The sequence below is a fragment of the Oncorhynchus mykiss genome, chromosome 9, assembly GCF_013265735.2.
Source record: "Oncorhynchus mykiss isolate Arlee chromosome 9, USDA_OmykA_1.1, whole genome shotgun sequence".
Classification (NCBI taxonomy): Eukaryota; Metazoa; Chordata; class Actinopteri; order Salmoniformes; family Salmonidae; genus Oncorhynchus; species Oncorhynchus mykiss.
The window spans coordinates 59,854,249-59,871,521 of record NC_048573.1 but is presented as its reverse complement, the minus strand read 5'-3'; the positions used below and the strand labels follow the sequence as shown (position 1 = coordinate 59,871,521).

Below are 17,273 nucleotides of genomic sequence, written 5' to 3'. Positions count from 1 at the left end.
AGAGGGGATTCTGACAAACATTTCCTCACAACCCTTATCATGACTGGAGATGACTAAAGGGCATTGAGGGGTATTTGCAAGCCAGATCTGGTGTTGAACTGTGGTTCTTGCCAATTTGCAGATGTAAATCTTGTGGGTATAAACAGGCCGTTTCTAACTGGTTTGCATGGGGTTATGATCTGAAGCGTCTTGTGACATTATTTCTAAACAAAGCCTCGCGAGTTACTACCTAGGACTGTTCAGCTTACAATTCTGGTTTGATGTCTGAGCCGCCTCCATTTCACATTCACACAGAAGACTGATGACTTGTGTTCCTCCTCTTCTCGCCCTCTGGCGGTTTGTGCAGACGCAGGCAGCATGTCCACCCCCACAGTCACAGAGTTGAAAGAGCTGAACCCAGTTGACTTCATCCAGCTACAGCAGTACATTGACTGTGAGTACAGGCTGGCAGTTTCCTTGCACCCCTTTCCATTTACACCCACACACTGTCATCTGTATATTTCTAAGTATCTGTAAAACATTGCGCCCACATTCTTTCTTGGTAGATCTCTGGATTTAGACATTTTGTGAACATCAATGTTAAGGAACATTTTAAGAACGGAATTTTAATGCCGTAGTACCCCGGCCATGTATGAATGTTGCTATGTAGAATATATGCAGTTTTCCGTCTATAGTTTGATAATTTGTGATTACACATTCTCTGTTAGAATCATTACTTCGACAGATGTTTGTAGTGCGTTTCTTCTCCTCCTAGACTGCAGTCTGAGGGTTAAAGATGTGCTGAGGGAATTTGATGCAGATGGCAGGCTGGCCCAGCACAGACATGGAGAGGTGAGAGGAAACAATGGCCAGGTTGATACTGACCCCACCACAACTCATGTCTGCTTCAGTCTCTCTTAAATGTTCGGGGTACATATTATAGTTTGTGCTCATGTGAGACAACCTCAAACAAATAGGTTTCCTAATAGTAAATCCACTAACTAAAACATTTGTGTTTATAGATGTGACTTCTATATAAAGCCAATCAATTCTAAGAGACATGGCTTCAGGGATTGATGAATTTACAAGCAGCTGAAGTTACTAAAAGAAATGACCTTTTCAGTTGTGCCAATTCTGTAAGGTCTGTGTGATGTGCTGGCCTCATGCAGAGTAAGCCATAAGGGGATTTTAACTGGACAGTTATCAATATTGCCGATATCGGCAGTTGGATTAGGGTAATTGCCGTCTAAGGGGAATAAAAGTGGTAGACTAGCAGTAATTTAACGGCAACCATGGGTTACAGAAAAATACATTTTGCAACAAGGATAATGACAAAGCCACACCCTCTCAAAGTACTGTAATTATCAAGGAAGTGGAAAATCTGACAAACGACACAGAACATTTTTGGCGTGGTTATCTAATCCCCTTCTCTCATCTACACCAGTCTCCTTAACATTGAGGTTGGGCTGAATAGTGGTGTCATACTTTATTACTGTGGCAGTTATGTAGTGTATCACCCAGGGAAAAGCAACCGCAACCAGAAATGGGTTTGTGGTTCAGTATTCGAGGGAATTCTGATTTGAAGCCCTTAAGCAAATTAGTCCCCCTACATATTTCCCCCCCAAAAAAAGTCGAGTGGCACAATTTTTTGAAATGTGGTCTTTATGGGTTTCTGACAACTTCCTGAAGTTATGCACAAAACCCCTTATTGTACAATCTAGAACAGGGTTTGCCAACTGGCAGCCTTTGGCTAGATTTTATTTGTCCCCACATTATAAATAGTCTCCCAGTCCCTGCTGCCTTCAGAAAGGATTCACACGCCTTGAATTTTCCACATTGTTACAGCCTTACTTTAAAAATGGATCCAAGTTGTTTTGTCCCCGGCCTACACACAATACCCCATAATGTCAAAATGGTGAAAACTGAAAATCTGAAATGTCTTGAGTCAATAACTATTCACCCCCTTTCATGGCAAACCTGAAGTTCAGGAGTAAAATGTAGCTTAACAAGTCACATGTAGACTGGACTCAGTGTGCAACAAGTGTTCAACATGATTTTACAATGACTACCTTATCTGTACACCTCACATCTGTAAGGTCCCTCAATCTAGCAGTGACTTTCAAACGGATTCAACAACCAAGACCAGGAAGGTTTTCCAATGCCTTGCAAAGGGCACCTATTGGTAGATGGGTAAAAAAACAAATAGAACACCATTTATACTTTGGATGGTGCATCAATACACCCAGTAGCTACAAAGATGCATGCATCCTTCCTGAATCAATACTGGAGAGAAAGGACACTGCTCAGGGATTTCAGCATGAGGCCAATGGGGACTTTAGTTTAATGGCTGTGATAGAAAACTGAAGATGGATCAACATAGTTACTCCACAATACTAAACTATTGACAGTGAGAACAAGGCTGTAGAATAAAAAATATTCCAAAACATGCATCCTGTTTGCAACCACACTATAGTAACATTGCAAAAAAAGGGGCAAAGCAATTAACTGTCCTGAATACAAAGTATTGATTTGCCTCAAACATAACATTACAGTGTACCTCCATTTTTTCAAGCATAGTGGTGGCTGCATCATGTTATGGGTATGCTTATAATCAAGGACTGGGGAGTTTTTCCTGGATACATTTCTTTGCTAAACACAGGCAAAATCCTAGAGGAAAACCTGGTTCAGTCTGCTTTCCACCAGACACTGGGAGATGAATTAACCTTTCAGCAGGACAATAGCCTAAAACACAAGGCTACAGCTACACAAGTTGCATACCAAGAAGATAGTGAATGTTCCTCAGTGGCAGTGTTAGTTCTGACTTAAATCTGTTTGAAAATCTATGACACTACTTAAATGATTGTCAAGCTATGATCATCCAATTAGACAGAGCTTGAAGAATTTTGAAAATTGACAAATGTTGTACAATCCAGGTGTGCAAAACTCTTAAACTTACCCAGAAAGCCTCAGCCGTAGTCACTGCCAAAGGGGATTCTAACACTGTCTTGTGGGAACATGAAACTCAAAATGTCACTAAGGGAACAAAGAAAATCACTGACAACCAAACAAAAAGGGGTTCTGAAACACACACACACATGGGTGCCCACTGAAAGTTGCCAAAGCCACTCAGAAGAGGTTCTGAAAGACACCCACCATGGATTCCCACTAGGTTTGCCTCCAAAAAGACAAAGAACACCCCACAAAAACTTAGGATGGCAAGTAAAAAGAATATGGAGCAAAACAAACAGGGGAAACCAAAAATAAGCTTCTTTCAAACTTATATAGGTTAAGCTTGGCTCACACATCAGCTGTCATAAAGTTTAGCTCTCCCAACATCTCTCAAGCTCAACTAGAGCACTGGGCCAGCCACTCCTAAAATAGCACTTGGGCCAACACAGGTGAAACACCTTCCCACTAACGAGATGGAAACCAGCACAGGTGTAACACATAACGACTGACGAGGTGACACCAATCTGTGCGCCCTTTGTCTTTTGTGCTATAATGCTATACGTGCTAAAAGTCCAACCTCAAAACATAAATGGAAAAACCAAAACCTGTAACAACATGTATTGACTCAGGGGTGTGAATACTTTCCCAAAAATGTTCAATACATGTTTTCACTTTGTTATTATGAGGTATTGTGTGTAAATGGGTCAGGGGGAACAATTCATTTAATCAATTTATAATTCAGGTTGTAATACAACAAAAATGTGGAATAAGTCAAAGGGTATGAATACTTTCTGAAGGCACTGTATATATTTCTTATGGTTGGATATGAAAGACTGTAAAACCGCCAGCAAATTAACTCTAGTTGGTTAGTTGAGGTAATATGTACATGTAGGTAGAGTTCTTAAAGTTACTATGCATAGATGATAACAACAGAGAGTAGCAGCGGTGCAAAAGACCGGGGGGCAATACAAATAGTCTGGGTGACCATTTGATTAGATGTTCAGGAGTCTTATGGCTTGAGAGTAGGAGCTGTTTAGAAGCCTATTGGACCTAGACTAGACTTGTACCGCTTGCCATGCGATAGCAGAGCGAACAGTCTGTGACTAGGGTGGCTGGAGTCTTTGACAATTTTTAGGGCCTTCCTCTAAAACTGCCTGGGGTAGAGGTTCTGGATGGCAGGAAGCTTGGCCCCAGTGATGTACTGGGCCGTACGCACCTTAGCTTATTGATGAGTAGGGGCCTGAGGTCACACAGTGTGCTGTGAAATCTGTGAATGCATTATAATGTTTTTAAGTTGTATAAACAAGTGATTTTAATTTTGGAAATCTGTTCCAAAGTATTCCCACATATAATAGAGATACAGTGTCTTCAGAAAGTATTCATACCACTTGACTTAGTCCACATTTAGTTTTTATGGCCTGAATTCAAATTGATTAAATTGATTTTGTTCTTACCCATCTACACACCCCATAATGAAAAAGTAAAAACATATATTTTTTGCAAATTTATTGAAAATGAAATACAGAAATATCTTATTTACATATGTATTCACACCCCTGAGTCAATACATTTTAAAATCACCTTTGGCAGCGATTACAGCTGTTAGTCTTTCTGGGGAAGTCTAAGAGCTTTGCACACCTGGATTGTACAATATTTGCACATTATTATTTTTTAAATTCTTCAAGCTCTGTTAAGTTGGTTGTTGATCATTGCTAGACATCCATTTTCAAGTCTTGCCATAGATTTTGCCATAGATTTTACTGCCATACAGTAAAAACTGTAACTAGGCCACTCAGGAACATTCAATGTCGTCTTGGTAAGCAACTCCAGTTTACAGTATATTTGACCTTTTAGGTTATTGTCCGCCTGAAAGGAGAATTTCCCAGTGTATTTTGGAAAGCAGACTGAACCAGGTTTTCCTCTAGGATTGTGTCTGCTTGGCTCTACTCAGTGATGTGATTTGTATTTTTTCCCATCTACCAATAAGTGCCCTTCTTCTCTATGGTCTTTGTGGTTGAATCTGTGTTTGAAATGCACTGCTTGACTGAGGGACCTTACAGAAAATTGTACGTGTGGGGTACAGAGAGGAGGTAGTAATTCAAAAATCATGTTAAACACTATTATTGCACACAGAGTGAGTCTGTAACACAGCAACATTTTGAAAAACTCCAGGGGTGTGAATACTTTTTGATGACACTCTATATATATGATTGAGTACAAATTTAAGCAATTCAATTATTGTTTTTGTCAAATATTATATCTGTTTGGGCATCTTGCGGTGCATTAGCAGTCTACAAATTACAGTGCCTTTTGGAAAGTATTCAGACCACTTGACTTTTTCCACATTTTGTTACGTTACAGCCTTTTTCTAAAATAGATTTTTTTTTAAAACATATATTCTCATTAATCTACACACAATACCCCATAATGACAAAGCAAAAACAGGTTTGTAGACATTTTTGCAAATGTATAAAAAATATATATATATATCACTTTTACATACTTATTCAGACCCTTCTCCCAGTCTTCTCAAGCTCTGTCAGGTTGGATGGGGAGCATCGCTGCACAGCTATTTTCAGGTCTCTCCAGTTCGATCTGGTCCGCGCTCTGGCTGGGCCACTCATGGACATTCAGAAACTTGTCCTGAAGCCACTCCTGTGTTGTCTTGGCTGTGTGTTTAGGGTCGTTGTCCTGTTGGAAGGTGAACCTTCGCCCCAGTCTGAGGTCCTGATCGCTCTGGAGCAGGTTTTCATCAAGGATCTCTGTGTACTTTGCTCTGTTCATCTTTCCCTCAATCCTGACCAGTCTCCCAGTCCCTGCTGCTGAAAAACATCCCCACAGCATGATGCTGCCCCCACCATGCTTCACCGTAGCGATGGTGCCAGGTTTCATCCAGACATGACGCTTGGCATTCAGTCCAAAGAGTTCAATCTTGGTTTAATCAGAACAGAGAATCTTGTTTCTCATGGTCTGAGTCCTTTAGGTGCCTTTTGGCAAACTCCAAGCGGGCTGTCATGTGCCTTCTACTGAGGAATGGCTTCCGTCTGGCCACTTTACCATGAAGGCCTGATTTGGTGGAGTTCTGCAGAGATGGTTAACCTTCTGGTCTGTTCTCCCATCTCCACAGAGGAAGAGGGACTCTGGAGCCATGTAAGCGTGACCATCAGGTTCTTGGTCACCACCCTGACCAAGGCCCTTCTCCCTCGATTGCTCAGTTTGGCGGCCAGCTCTAGGAAGAGTATTGGTGGTTCCAAACTTCTTCCATTTAAGAATGATTGAGGCCACTGTGTTCTTGGGGACCTTCAATGCTGCAGAATTCTTTTGGACCCTTCCCCAGATCTGTGCCTCGACACAATCCTGTCTCGGAGCTGAGCTCTACGTACAATTCCTTCAACCTCATGGCTTGGTTTTTGCTCTGACATGCGCCGTCAACTGTGGGACCTTATATAGACAGGTGTCCTCCTTTTAAAATGAATGTCCAATCAATTGAATTTACCACAGGTGGACTACAATCAAGTTGTAGAAACATCTCAAGGAAGATCAATGGAAACATGATGCAACTGAGCTCCATTTCAAGTCTCATAGCAAAGGGTCTGAATACTTATGTAAATAAGGTATTTCTGTTTTTTATTTGTAATACATTTGCAAAAATGTCTAAACCTGTTTTTGCCTTGTCATTGTGGGCTATTGTGTGTAGATTGATGAGGGAAAATACGTTTTTAATCAGTTTTAGAATAAGGCTGTAACGTAACAAAATGTGGAAAAAGTCAAGGGGTCTGAATACTTTCCGAATGCACTGTATTTGTAATTATGTTCCGGCCCACTGACCATCCGCTTAAGGAAATATGTAGTTGATGATCCCTGCTCTAGGAATTAGTCTTCTCACCTAAATCACTCTGCTCTGAATCAGACTGTTTTGATGACTATTTTAGAAACTATCCATCTCCCATCAATTTACTGATTGATTGATATCCCATCTTCTGTTCCAGTGTATCAATGAGGAAGGCTTCCGTCTCTTCTTGAAGACCTATTTGGAGGTTGAGGACTTCCCTAAGGATCTCTGCCAGCGCCTGTTCCGATCCTTCCAGAGCGGAACCGAACTGGACGGGAAGGACAACGCCAGTATGTTTATTTGCCCATGTGTAGAATACCTCTTGAATACCATGTGTTGGCTTATTTTGTTGTCTATAGTTTAGTCATCAGTTTCACTATTGCTATGTGTTGTTTTTTTTAAATCAAAGTCCACAGACTGAACCTGAATATGTAGCTATACTGTGTGTATCCACTTCACCATCCTCCTCCCCCTCCTTGTCCTCCTCCTCTCCTTTAGAAGAGGTCTTTCTGAAGGACGTTTCGTGTTACTTCTCTCTGTTGGAGGATGGCCAGCCCAGAGACAAGCTGGAGTGTGAGTCTTTATCATATTTTCTCCACTGAGTAGCAGCTTCTTGTTGCAGTCTATTTGTATAGATATTTGTTTGAGTGCCTTTTCAAGATTTTTATATGCACATTTTTCCCTCAGTTGCTTTCAAACTGTATGACAGAGATGGAAATGGAGTCCTTGACAGCTCTGTAAGTCAATTTGTAATATTTTTTTGTGAACTACAAAGAATAACTACACCCCCCTAGGTATACCCCAGTTTCCCCATTACCCATTTCAAAATAATAACAATGTAATAACATGTAATGACTGTCTGTTGTTGCAGGAGACATCACCTCATACCCTTTCATGTTTACAGTACCAGTCAAAAGTTGACACACTTACTCATTCAAGGGTTTTTATGTATTTTTACTGTTTTCTACATTGTAGAATAATACTGAAGACATCAAAGCTATGAAATAACATATGGAATCATGTAGTAACAAAAAAGTGTTAAACAAATCAAAATATATTTTATATTTGAGATTCTTCAAAGTAGCCACCCTTTGCCTTGATGACAGCTTTGCACATGCATGGCATTCTCTCAACCAGCTTCACCTGGAACTCTTTTCCAACAGTCTTGAAGGAATTCCCATATATGCTGAGCACTTGTTGGCTGCTTTTCCTTCACTTTGTAGTCCAACTGATCCCAAACGATCTCAATTGGGTTGAGGTTGGGTGATTGTAGAGGCCAGGTCATCTGATGCAGCACTCCATCACTCTCCTTATTGGTCAAATAGCCCTTATACAGCCTGGAGGTGTGTTGGGTCATTGTCTTGTTGAAAAATCAATTTTAGTCCCACTAAGCACAAACCAGATGGGATGGCATATCGCTGCAGAATGCTGTGGGAGCCATGCTGGTTAAGTGTGCCTTGAATTCTAAATAAATCACAGACAGTGTCACCAGCAAAGCACCCCCACACCATCACACCTCCTCCTCCATGCTTCACGGTGGGAACCACACATGCGTAAATCATCCGTTCACCTACTCTGCGTCTCACAAAGACACAGTGGTTGGAACCAAAAATCTCCCATTTTGACTCAAGGACAGATTTCCAACGGTCTAATGTCCATTGCTCGTGTTTCTTGGCCCAAGCAAGTCTCTTCTTCTTATTGGTGTCCTTTAGTAGTGGTTTCTTTGCAGCAATTCGACCATGAAGGCCTGATTCACGCAATTTCCTCTGAACAGTTGATGTTGAGATGTGTCTGTTACTTGAACTCTGTGAAGAATTTATTTGGGCTGCAATTTCTGAGGCTGGTAACTCTAATGAACTTATCCTCTGCATCAGAGGTAACTCTGGGTCTTCCTTTCCTGTGAGAGCCTCATGAGAGCCAGTTTCATCATAGCGCTTGATGGTTTTAGCGAGAGCACTTGAAGAAACTTTCAACGTTTTGGAAATTTTCCGGATTGACTGACCTTCATGTCTTAAAGTAATGATGGACTGTCGTTTCTCTTTGCTTATTTGAGCTGTTCTTGCCATAATATGGACTTGGTCTTTTACCAAATAAGGCTATCTTCTGTATACCACCCCTACCTTGTCACAACACAACTGATTGTCTCAAATGCATTATGAAGGAAAGAAATTCCACAAATGTACTTTTAACAAGGCACACCTGTTAATTGAAATGCATTCCAGGGGACTACTTCATGAAGCTGGTTGAAAGAATGCCAAGAGTGTGCAAAGCTGTCATCAAGGCTACTTTAAAGAATCTCAAATATAAAATATATTTTGATTTGTTAACACTTTTTTGGTTGCTACATGATTCCATGTGTGTTATTTCATAGTTTTGATGTCTTCACTATTATTTAACAATGTAGAGAATAGTACAAATAAAGAAAACCCCTTGAATGAGTAGCTGTGTCCAAACTTTTGACTGGTAATGTATATCAGGTCTTCTCATAAGAATAACTAATACTCTTCTTCCTATAGGAGGTGGACCGGATCATTGCTCAGATGATGCACGCTGCAGATTACCTGGACTGGGATGTGTCTGAGCTGAGACCAGTAAGTGTGGCCAAATGTGGGATGTCCCTTACAATTACTGAGAACAGAGGAGAAAATACATATTTTAATGAAGCATTCTACAAATATCTGCTGAACAAAACCTCCCAAGAATACTAATTTAGATGCTAAGCTAGAATGCACTTTGGTTTGTTCAGGTGCTGAAGGACATGATGACAGCCATCGACGCAGACAGCAGTAACACGGTCTCTCTGGATGAGTGGGTGGAAGGCGGAATGAACAACGTCCCTCTGCTGGTATTACTTGGGCTGAAGGTGGGTGAACCATGTTCCCCTTCTGGGTTGTGTTCATTAGGAACAAAATGGAAGAAACAGGGAGGGACTACTTGGATTTCCAATAAGAAATGCTGGTTGCTGTTGCAAAAATGGTTTGATACATTTTGCCCAAATGAATAAGACCATAATGTCACTGGGGCAGAAGGTGGAAAAGGGACCATCCATCATTCCTTCCCCTTTTATTGCATCAACAAATGTTTCCTGTGCAGGCCGGGAGGAGTACACATGATGCATCCTCTTTGTGTTATACGCTGAGTGTACAAAACATTAAGGATACCTGCTCTTTCAATGGTATAGACTGACCAGGTGAATCCAGGTGAAAGCGCTGATCCTTTATTGATGTCACCAGTTAAAATCAACTTCAATCAGTATAGATGAAGGGGAGGAGATGGTTAAAGAAGGAGTTTTTGAGACAGTTGAGACATGGGGGATTGTGTATGTGTGCCATTCAGAGGTTGAATGGGCAAGATAAAACATTTAAGTGTCGTTGAACGGGGTATGGTTGTAGGTACCAGGTGCACCGGTTTGTGTCAAGAACTGCAATGCTGCTGGGTGTTTCACGCTCAACAGTTTCCTGTGTGTATCAAGATTGGTCCACCACCCCAAGGACATCCATGAAGGTCAACATGGGCCAGCATCCCTGTGGAACGCTTTTGACACCTTGTAGACTCCATGCCCCAAAGATATTGGGGGGGGGGGGGGGGGGTTCTTAATGTTTTGATCACGCAGTACATTTCCTAATGCGTCTTTGTAATGATAATACTACTGTACCTTTAGAAATATGCTCAGCCGGTGTCTGCAGTTCCTCCTTTTGTTTTCCTCACTCACACACTATCAGTACATGCTCTCTCTCTCTCATTCTGTCACTCTGTATGTTGCTCTCCTTCTGCTCTTACCTCTGTGCACCACCCTTTTGTTGACTCACTCATGCATGTGTGCTAATGTTACCTGTTTCACATACACATCTATCTCTGCACCACCAGAGTGAGTTAGAGGAAGTGGGGAAAAGCCTATCTATTATTCTCATTCACAACTCCATCTAACCTCACTCTCTGCATCAATTAGTAGCAACTGCAATGGAAAGGATGAACATAAACATTCAGTGTTACAGTATAAAGAGTAAGTTATTATGTTTAGAACAATGAAACTAAGTGGGGGTGCCATTTTCTTTCGAGTCACTTAGCAGACGTGCTTATCCAGAGTGACTGGATCTGTTTTAATTTGTACTGGTCCCCCGTGGGAATCGAACCCACAGTCCTGACATTGCAAGTGCCATACGCTATCAACTGAGCCACATGGGACCACTGTCACTCTTGTCTCCCAAGTGCTGAGATCTGGAAATACTAGCGTCTGAGGAAATATCTTGGTACAGGGGTATGCTTACTTATTGAACATGTAGTTTACTTTTGGGTCTGTAATCAGACTGCCTTACAAAGATCTGAACTGTAAACTGGTCTTTCTCGTGCCCCTACCACAATGCCAGGTACTTCCCCTCAGGCTATTTCTGGCCACCAATGAGAATACCATGGAGGCCTTCATCCAGCACTCTCACATTGCTGTGTGCTGATTTTAGAGGCTATACACATAGACTGACTGAAAGTCTGGCTCTGAGCTGAGGCACCATGAGTCATTTAAACCAATGTTTGTAAAATATTTTTTTACTGTGTATTTGTGTCTATAATCTGGAAAAGAGCATATACAATCTGTGACCTTGTTACTGTATAATCTTGTGTTGCAAACATTGGTGTTACTGATGTAGTATTGCATAGACAGGGCTTATATTTACCCAAGGAGATTCCATGGAAATATGGTAGAAATGTACATTCCATTCCTCATTTAATTATGCAGCATAGTTTCCTTTCAGCATAATTCTGATATTTTGATAGATGGGATCATGGCATGCAAAGGCCATTGTAAAGCCAACTGTAAAAGTCAACACTGAACTGTCATTCCAGGAGAGTCATCTCAGAGGCGATTTATGTTTGTTGCTAATAGCATCACTAATAGCCCCAATCTCCAACCATGAGACAATATTAAAATGAAATGTGTATCAATGTTGCATTGCTTACATAATGTTTTCCAAATATGAGATCCAACATTTACCCTTAGAGTCAGTGTTTGTTTTAGGAGTGTGCAAAAATGGTCAAAATAGTTTTTGACATATAAGATAAAAAAGCACAACGTTTTTATATTTTGTTTATTATACCATAATATGTGTTTTCTCCCCCACCATCTACCCCCAGATGACGCAGAAGGATGGGCAGCACTTATGGAGGATGAAAAATTACAACAAGCCTGTCTACTGCAACGTGTGTCAGAGCATGCTGCTAGGACTGAGGAAACAGGGGCTTTGCTGCACCTGTGAGTGTCTTTGTCTGGTCTCACCACTAGAGGGAAATACAACATAACTTCTTCAATCCACTCAAAGCAACAACAAAAAATTACCAGGAAGACACCTATCCTGAACTTACAATTAAAAGCAAGTTAGTGGAATATCATTCTCATAATCAGATGATGTCAACATGTACCATTAGATAACCACAATGACCTATGACATCCCCACATATTTCCATAGGAAAAACTGTAGTGGTGTTGTTTATTGTTTACTTAATTGTCAGCCTTGTATATCTTGTCTTGATTAACATGATTCATTAAACGAGAGAATAACAATAATAGTTGAAAACACAATGGAGACACGTAACGCATTGTTTACTTGTCTTTGTTTTCAAGGCTGTAAATACACGGTCCATGGACGCTGTGCCAACAGAAACCCAGCTCCCTGTACCAGGACCTATGTCAAGTCTAAGAAAGACACGGGAGTAAGAGTTTTTTTTCAAACAACATTTTACAATGGCATTTGCAGTTATATTAATATTTCCAATGCCTCTTCATTCGTAGTGTATGTTGTAATGTGAATTTCTAAGCCACTCTCTTTGTCCCGATGCATGTATGTCAGTCTTGCATCTGACTCTGCCTGTGTCTCCTGCCTCAGGTTCCAACTCATGACTGGGTCAGTGGGAACTGTGACTCTGGGAAGTGTGACAAGTGTCAGAAGAAGATCAAGAGTTATCACGGGCTGACGGGCAAACACTGTGTCTGGTGCCACTCCATGGTGATGAACGAGGGCTCCTGAGTAGCCCTGTGGTGGGGAGAGTTAGGCCCCTTTAAGTTATTAGGCCAGTCTTTTCTTCCACGCAGAATATTTACATATTACAATCTGTTGTTCAATCTGTTCATGGAGTGGTCTTGCAAGAGCTATGTCTGGAACTAAGTCTGGATCTACAGTACCAGTCAAAAGTTTGGACACACCTACTCATTCAAGGGTTTTTCTTTATTTCTACTGTTTTCTACATTGTAGAATAATAGTGAAGACATCAAAACTATAAAATAACACATATGGAATCATGTAGTAACCAAACAAGTGTTAAACAAATCAAATTAGAGATTCTTCAAAGTAGCACACTTTTCCTTGATGACAGCTTTGCACACTCTTGGCATTCTCTCAACCAGCTTTATGAGGTAGTTACCCAACACACCTCCAGGTTGGCTCCCGAGTGGTGCAGCAGTCTAAGGCACTGCATCTCAGTGCAAGAGGTGCACTGCAGTCACTGGTTCAAATCCAGTGACTGCAATCATATCTGGCTGTGATTGGGGGTCCCATAGGTCGGCGCACAATTGGCCCAGCGTCGTCCGGGGTAGGCCGTCATTGTAAGTAAGAATTTGTTCTTAACTGACTTGCCTAGTTAAATTGTTGTTTTTTAAAATAATATTTTAAAAGGGCTATTTGACCAAGAAGGAGAATGTTAGAGTGCTCCATCAGATTACCTGGCCTCCACTCCACAATCACCCGACCTCAACCAAGTTGAGATGGTTTGGGATGAGTTGGACCGCAGAGTAAAGGAAAAGCAGCCAACAGGTGCTCAGCATATATGGGAACTCCTTGAAGACTGTTGGAAAAGCATTCCAGGTGAAGCTGGTTGAGAGAATGCCAAGACTGCACCAAGTTGTCATCAAGGCAAAGGGTGGCTACTTTGAAGAATTTAACACTTTTTTGGTTACTAAATGTGTTATTTCATAGTTTTAATGTCAGTTTTACCTCATTTCTATCAACATGTTAATTGTGCAACCAGAGGGAAAAGACTCTGGACCACCTATACTCCACTACTCCACACACAGAGATGCATACATAGCTCTCCCTTGCCCTCCATTTGGCAAATTTGCCCATAATTCTATCCTCCTGATTCCTGCTTACAAGCAAAGATTAAAGCAGGAACCACCAGTGATCAGATCAATACAAAATGGTCAGATTAAGCAGATGCTAAGCTACAGGACTGCTTTGCTAGTACAGACTGGAATATGTTCCAGGATTCCTCCAATGGCATTGAGGAGTACACCACATCTGCCATTGACTTCATCAATAAGTGCATCGATGACGTCGTCCCCACAGTGACCGTACGTACATACCCCAACCAGAAGCCATGGATTACAGGCAACATCCGCACTGAGCTAAAGGCTAGAGCGGCCGCTTTCAAGGAGCGGGACACTAACCCGGAAGCTAATAATAAATCCCGCTATGCCCTCTGACGAACCATCAAACAGGCAAGCATCAATACAGGACTAAGATCGAGTCGTACTACACAGCCTCTGACGTTCGTCGGATGTGGTAGGGCCTGCAAACCATTACAGATTACAAAGGGAAGCACAGCCGAGAGCTGCCCAGTGACTCAAGCCTACCAGACGAGCTAAACTACTTCTATGCTCGCTTCGAGGCAAATAACACTGAAACATGTATGAGAGCACAAGCTGTACCGGAAGTGTGATCACGCTCTCCGCAGCCAGTGTGAGTAAGACCTTTAGACAGGTCAACATTCAGTAGGCCGCAGGGCCGGACGGATTACCAGGACATGGACTGCGAGCATGCACTGGCCAACTCGCAAGTCTTCACTGAAATGTTCAACCTCTCCCTGTCCGAGTCTGTAATACCAATATGTTTTAAGCAGACCACCATAGTGCCTGTGCCCAAGAACACTAAGGTAACCTGCCTAAATGACTACCGACCCGTAGCACTCACGTCTGTAGCCATGAAGTGCTTTGAAAGGATGGTCATGGCTCACATCAACACCATCATCCCAGAAACCCTAGACCCACTCCAATTTGCATACCGCCCCAACAGATCCACAGATGATGCAGTCTCTATTGCACTCCACAGTGCCCTTTCCCACCTGGGCAAAAGGAACACCTATGTGAGAAAGCTATTCATTGACTAAAGCTCAGCGTTCAACACCATAGTGCCCTCAATGCTAATAAATAAGCTAAGGACCCTGGGACGGAACACCTCTCTTTGCAACTGGATCCTGGACTTCCTGATGGGCTGCCCCCAGGTGGTAAGGGTAGGTAACAACACATCCGCCACGCTGATCCTCAACACAGGGGCCCCTCAGGGGTGTGTGCTCTGCCCCGTCCTGTACTCCCTGTTCACTCATGACTGCAAGGCCAGGCACGACTCCAACACTATCATTAAATTTGCCGATGAGACAACAGTGGTAGGCCTGATCACCGACAACAACGAGACAGCCTATAGGGAGGAGGTCAGAGACCTGGCCGTGTGGTGCCAGGACAATAACCTCTCCCTCAACGTGGTCAAGACAAAGTAGATGATTGTGGACTACAGGAAAAAGAGGACTGAGCACGCCCCCATTCTCATTGACGAGGCTTCAGTGGAGCAGGTTGAGAGCTTCAAGTTCTTTGGTGTCCACATTACCGACAAACTAAAATGGTCCAAGCACACCATGACAGTCGTGAAGCGGGCACGACAAAACCTATTCCCCCTCAGGGGACTGAAACGATTTGGCATTGGTCCCCAGATCCTCAAAAGGTTCTACAGCTGCACCATCGAGAGCATTTTGACTGGACACCCCTGAGGGGCCCCTGTGTTGAGGATCAGCGTGGCGGATGTGTTGTTACCTACCCTTACCACCTGGGGGCAGCCCATCAGGAAGTCCAGGATCCACTGCCTCGTATGGCAACTGCTCGGCCTCTGACCGCAAGGCACAATAGAAGTTTACGTACACTTAGGTTGGAGTCATTAAAACTCGTTTTTCAACCACTCCACAAATTTCTTGTTAACAAACTATGTTTTGTGAAGTCGGTTAGGACATTACTTTGTGCATTACTTGCTCCAGTTTCAACTAGGACCTGAGCCCTAGGACCATGCCCCAGGAATACCTGACATGATGACTCCTTGCTGTCCCCAGTCCACCTGACTGTGCTGCTGCTCCAGTTTCAACTATTCTGCCTTATTATTATTCGACCATGCTGGTCATTTATGAACATTTGAACATCTTGACCATGTTTTGTTATAATCTCCACCCGGCACAGCCAGAAGAGGACTGGCCACCCCACATAGCCTGGTTCCTCTCTAGGTTTCTTCCTAGGTTTTGGCCTTTCTAGGGAGTTTTTCCTAGCCACCGTGCTTCTTCACCTGCATTGCTTGCTGTTTGGGGTTTTAGGCTGGGTTTCTGTACAGCACTTTGAGATATCAGCTGATGTACGAAGGGCTATATAAAATAAATTTGATTGATTTGATTTGATGACACAAGTAATTTTTCCAAGAATTGTGTACAGACAGATTATTTCATTTATAATTCACTGTCTCACAATTCCAGTGGGTCAGAAGTTTACATACACTAAGTTGACTGTGCCTTTAAACAGCTTGGAACATTCCAGAAAATTATGTCATGTCTTTAGAAGCTTCTTATAGGCGAATTGACATAATTTGAGTCAATTGGAGGTGTATCTGTGGATGTATTTCAAGGCCTACCTTCAAACTCAGTGCCTCTTTGCTTGACATTGGGAAAATAAATCAGCCAAGACCTCAGAAAAAAATGTGTAGACCTCCACAAGTCTGGTTCATCCTTGGGAGCAATTTCCAAATGCCTGAAGGTACCACGTTCATCTGTACAAACAAAAGTATGCAAGTCTAAACACCATGGGATCGTGCAGCCATCAGGAAGAAGATCCTTTCTGTCTCCTAGAGATGAACGTACTTTGGTGCGAAAAGTGCAAATCAATCCCAGAACAACAGCAAAGGACATTGTGAAGATGCTGGAGGAAACATGTACAAAGTATCTATATTCACAGTAGAACGAGTCCTATATCGACATAACCTCTCAGCAAGGATGAAGCCACTGCTCCAAAACCGCCACTGCACTTTTTGGATAAATGTCCTCTGGTCTGATGAAACAAAAATAAAACTGTTTGGCCATAATGACCATCGTTATGTTTGGAGGAAAAAGGGGGAGGCTTGCAAGCCGAAGAACACTACCCCAACCGTGAAGCACGGGGTGGCAGCATCATGTTGTGGGGGTGCTTTGCTGCAGGAGGGACTGGTTGACTTCACAAAATGGATGGCATCATGAGGATGGAAAATTATGTGGATATATTGAAGCAACATCTCAAGACATCAGTTAAAGCTTGGTCACAAATGGGTCTTCCAAATGGACGATGACCCCAAGCATACTTCTAAAGTTGTGGCAAAATGGCTTAAGGGCAACAAAGTCAAGGTATTGGAGTGGCCATCACAAAGCCCTGACCTCAATCCTATAGAAAATTTGTGGGCAGAACTGAAAA

General features: G+C 42.3%; 2 protein-coding genes across 3 annotated transcripts in view; one reads left to right on the top strand and one right to left on the bottom strand.

Moving 5' to 3' along the window:
- LOC110532552 (zinc transporter ZIP10) overlaps positions 1-2,131 on the bottom strand; it is a 32,858-nt gene extending 30,727 nt beyond the window's left edge. The window contains exon 1 of the mRNA XM_036988551.1: positions 2,049-2,131. The gene's annotated coding sequence lies outside the window, so the exon portion shown is untranslated. The remainder of the gene's footprint in view (positions 1-2,048) is intronic.
- Positions 1-17,273, top strand: part of LOC110532550 (diacylglycerol kinase alpha) — a 42,932-nt gene that overhangs the window by 4,992 nt on the left and 20,667 nt on the right. Inside the window, exons 2-11 of one of the 2 annotated variants that reach the window (XM_021616538.2) lie at positions 347-433; positions 755-831; positions 6,918-7,050; positions 7,259-7,333; positions 7,448-7,497; positions 9,277-9,351; positions 9,507-9,623; positions 11,888-12,005; positions 12,375-12,463; positions 12,637-12,756. In XM_021616538.2, the coding sequence (XP_021472213.2) occupies positions 358-433; positions 755-831; positions 6,918-7,050; positions 7,259-7,333; positions 7,448-7,497; positions 9,277-9,351; positions 9,507-9,623; positions 11,888-12,005; positions 12,375-12,463; positions 12,637-12,756 (930 nt within the window). In that variant the 5' untranslated portion in view covers positions 347-357. The other variant, XM_021616539.2, reaches the window with a different exon arrangement.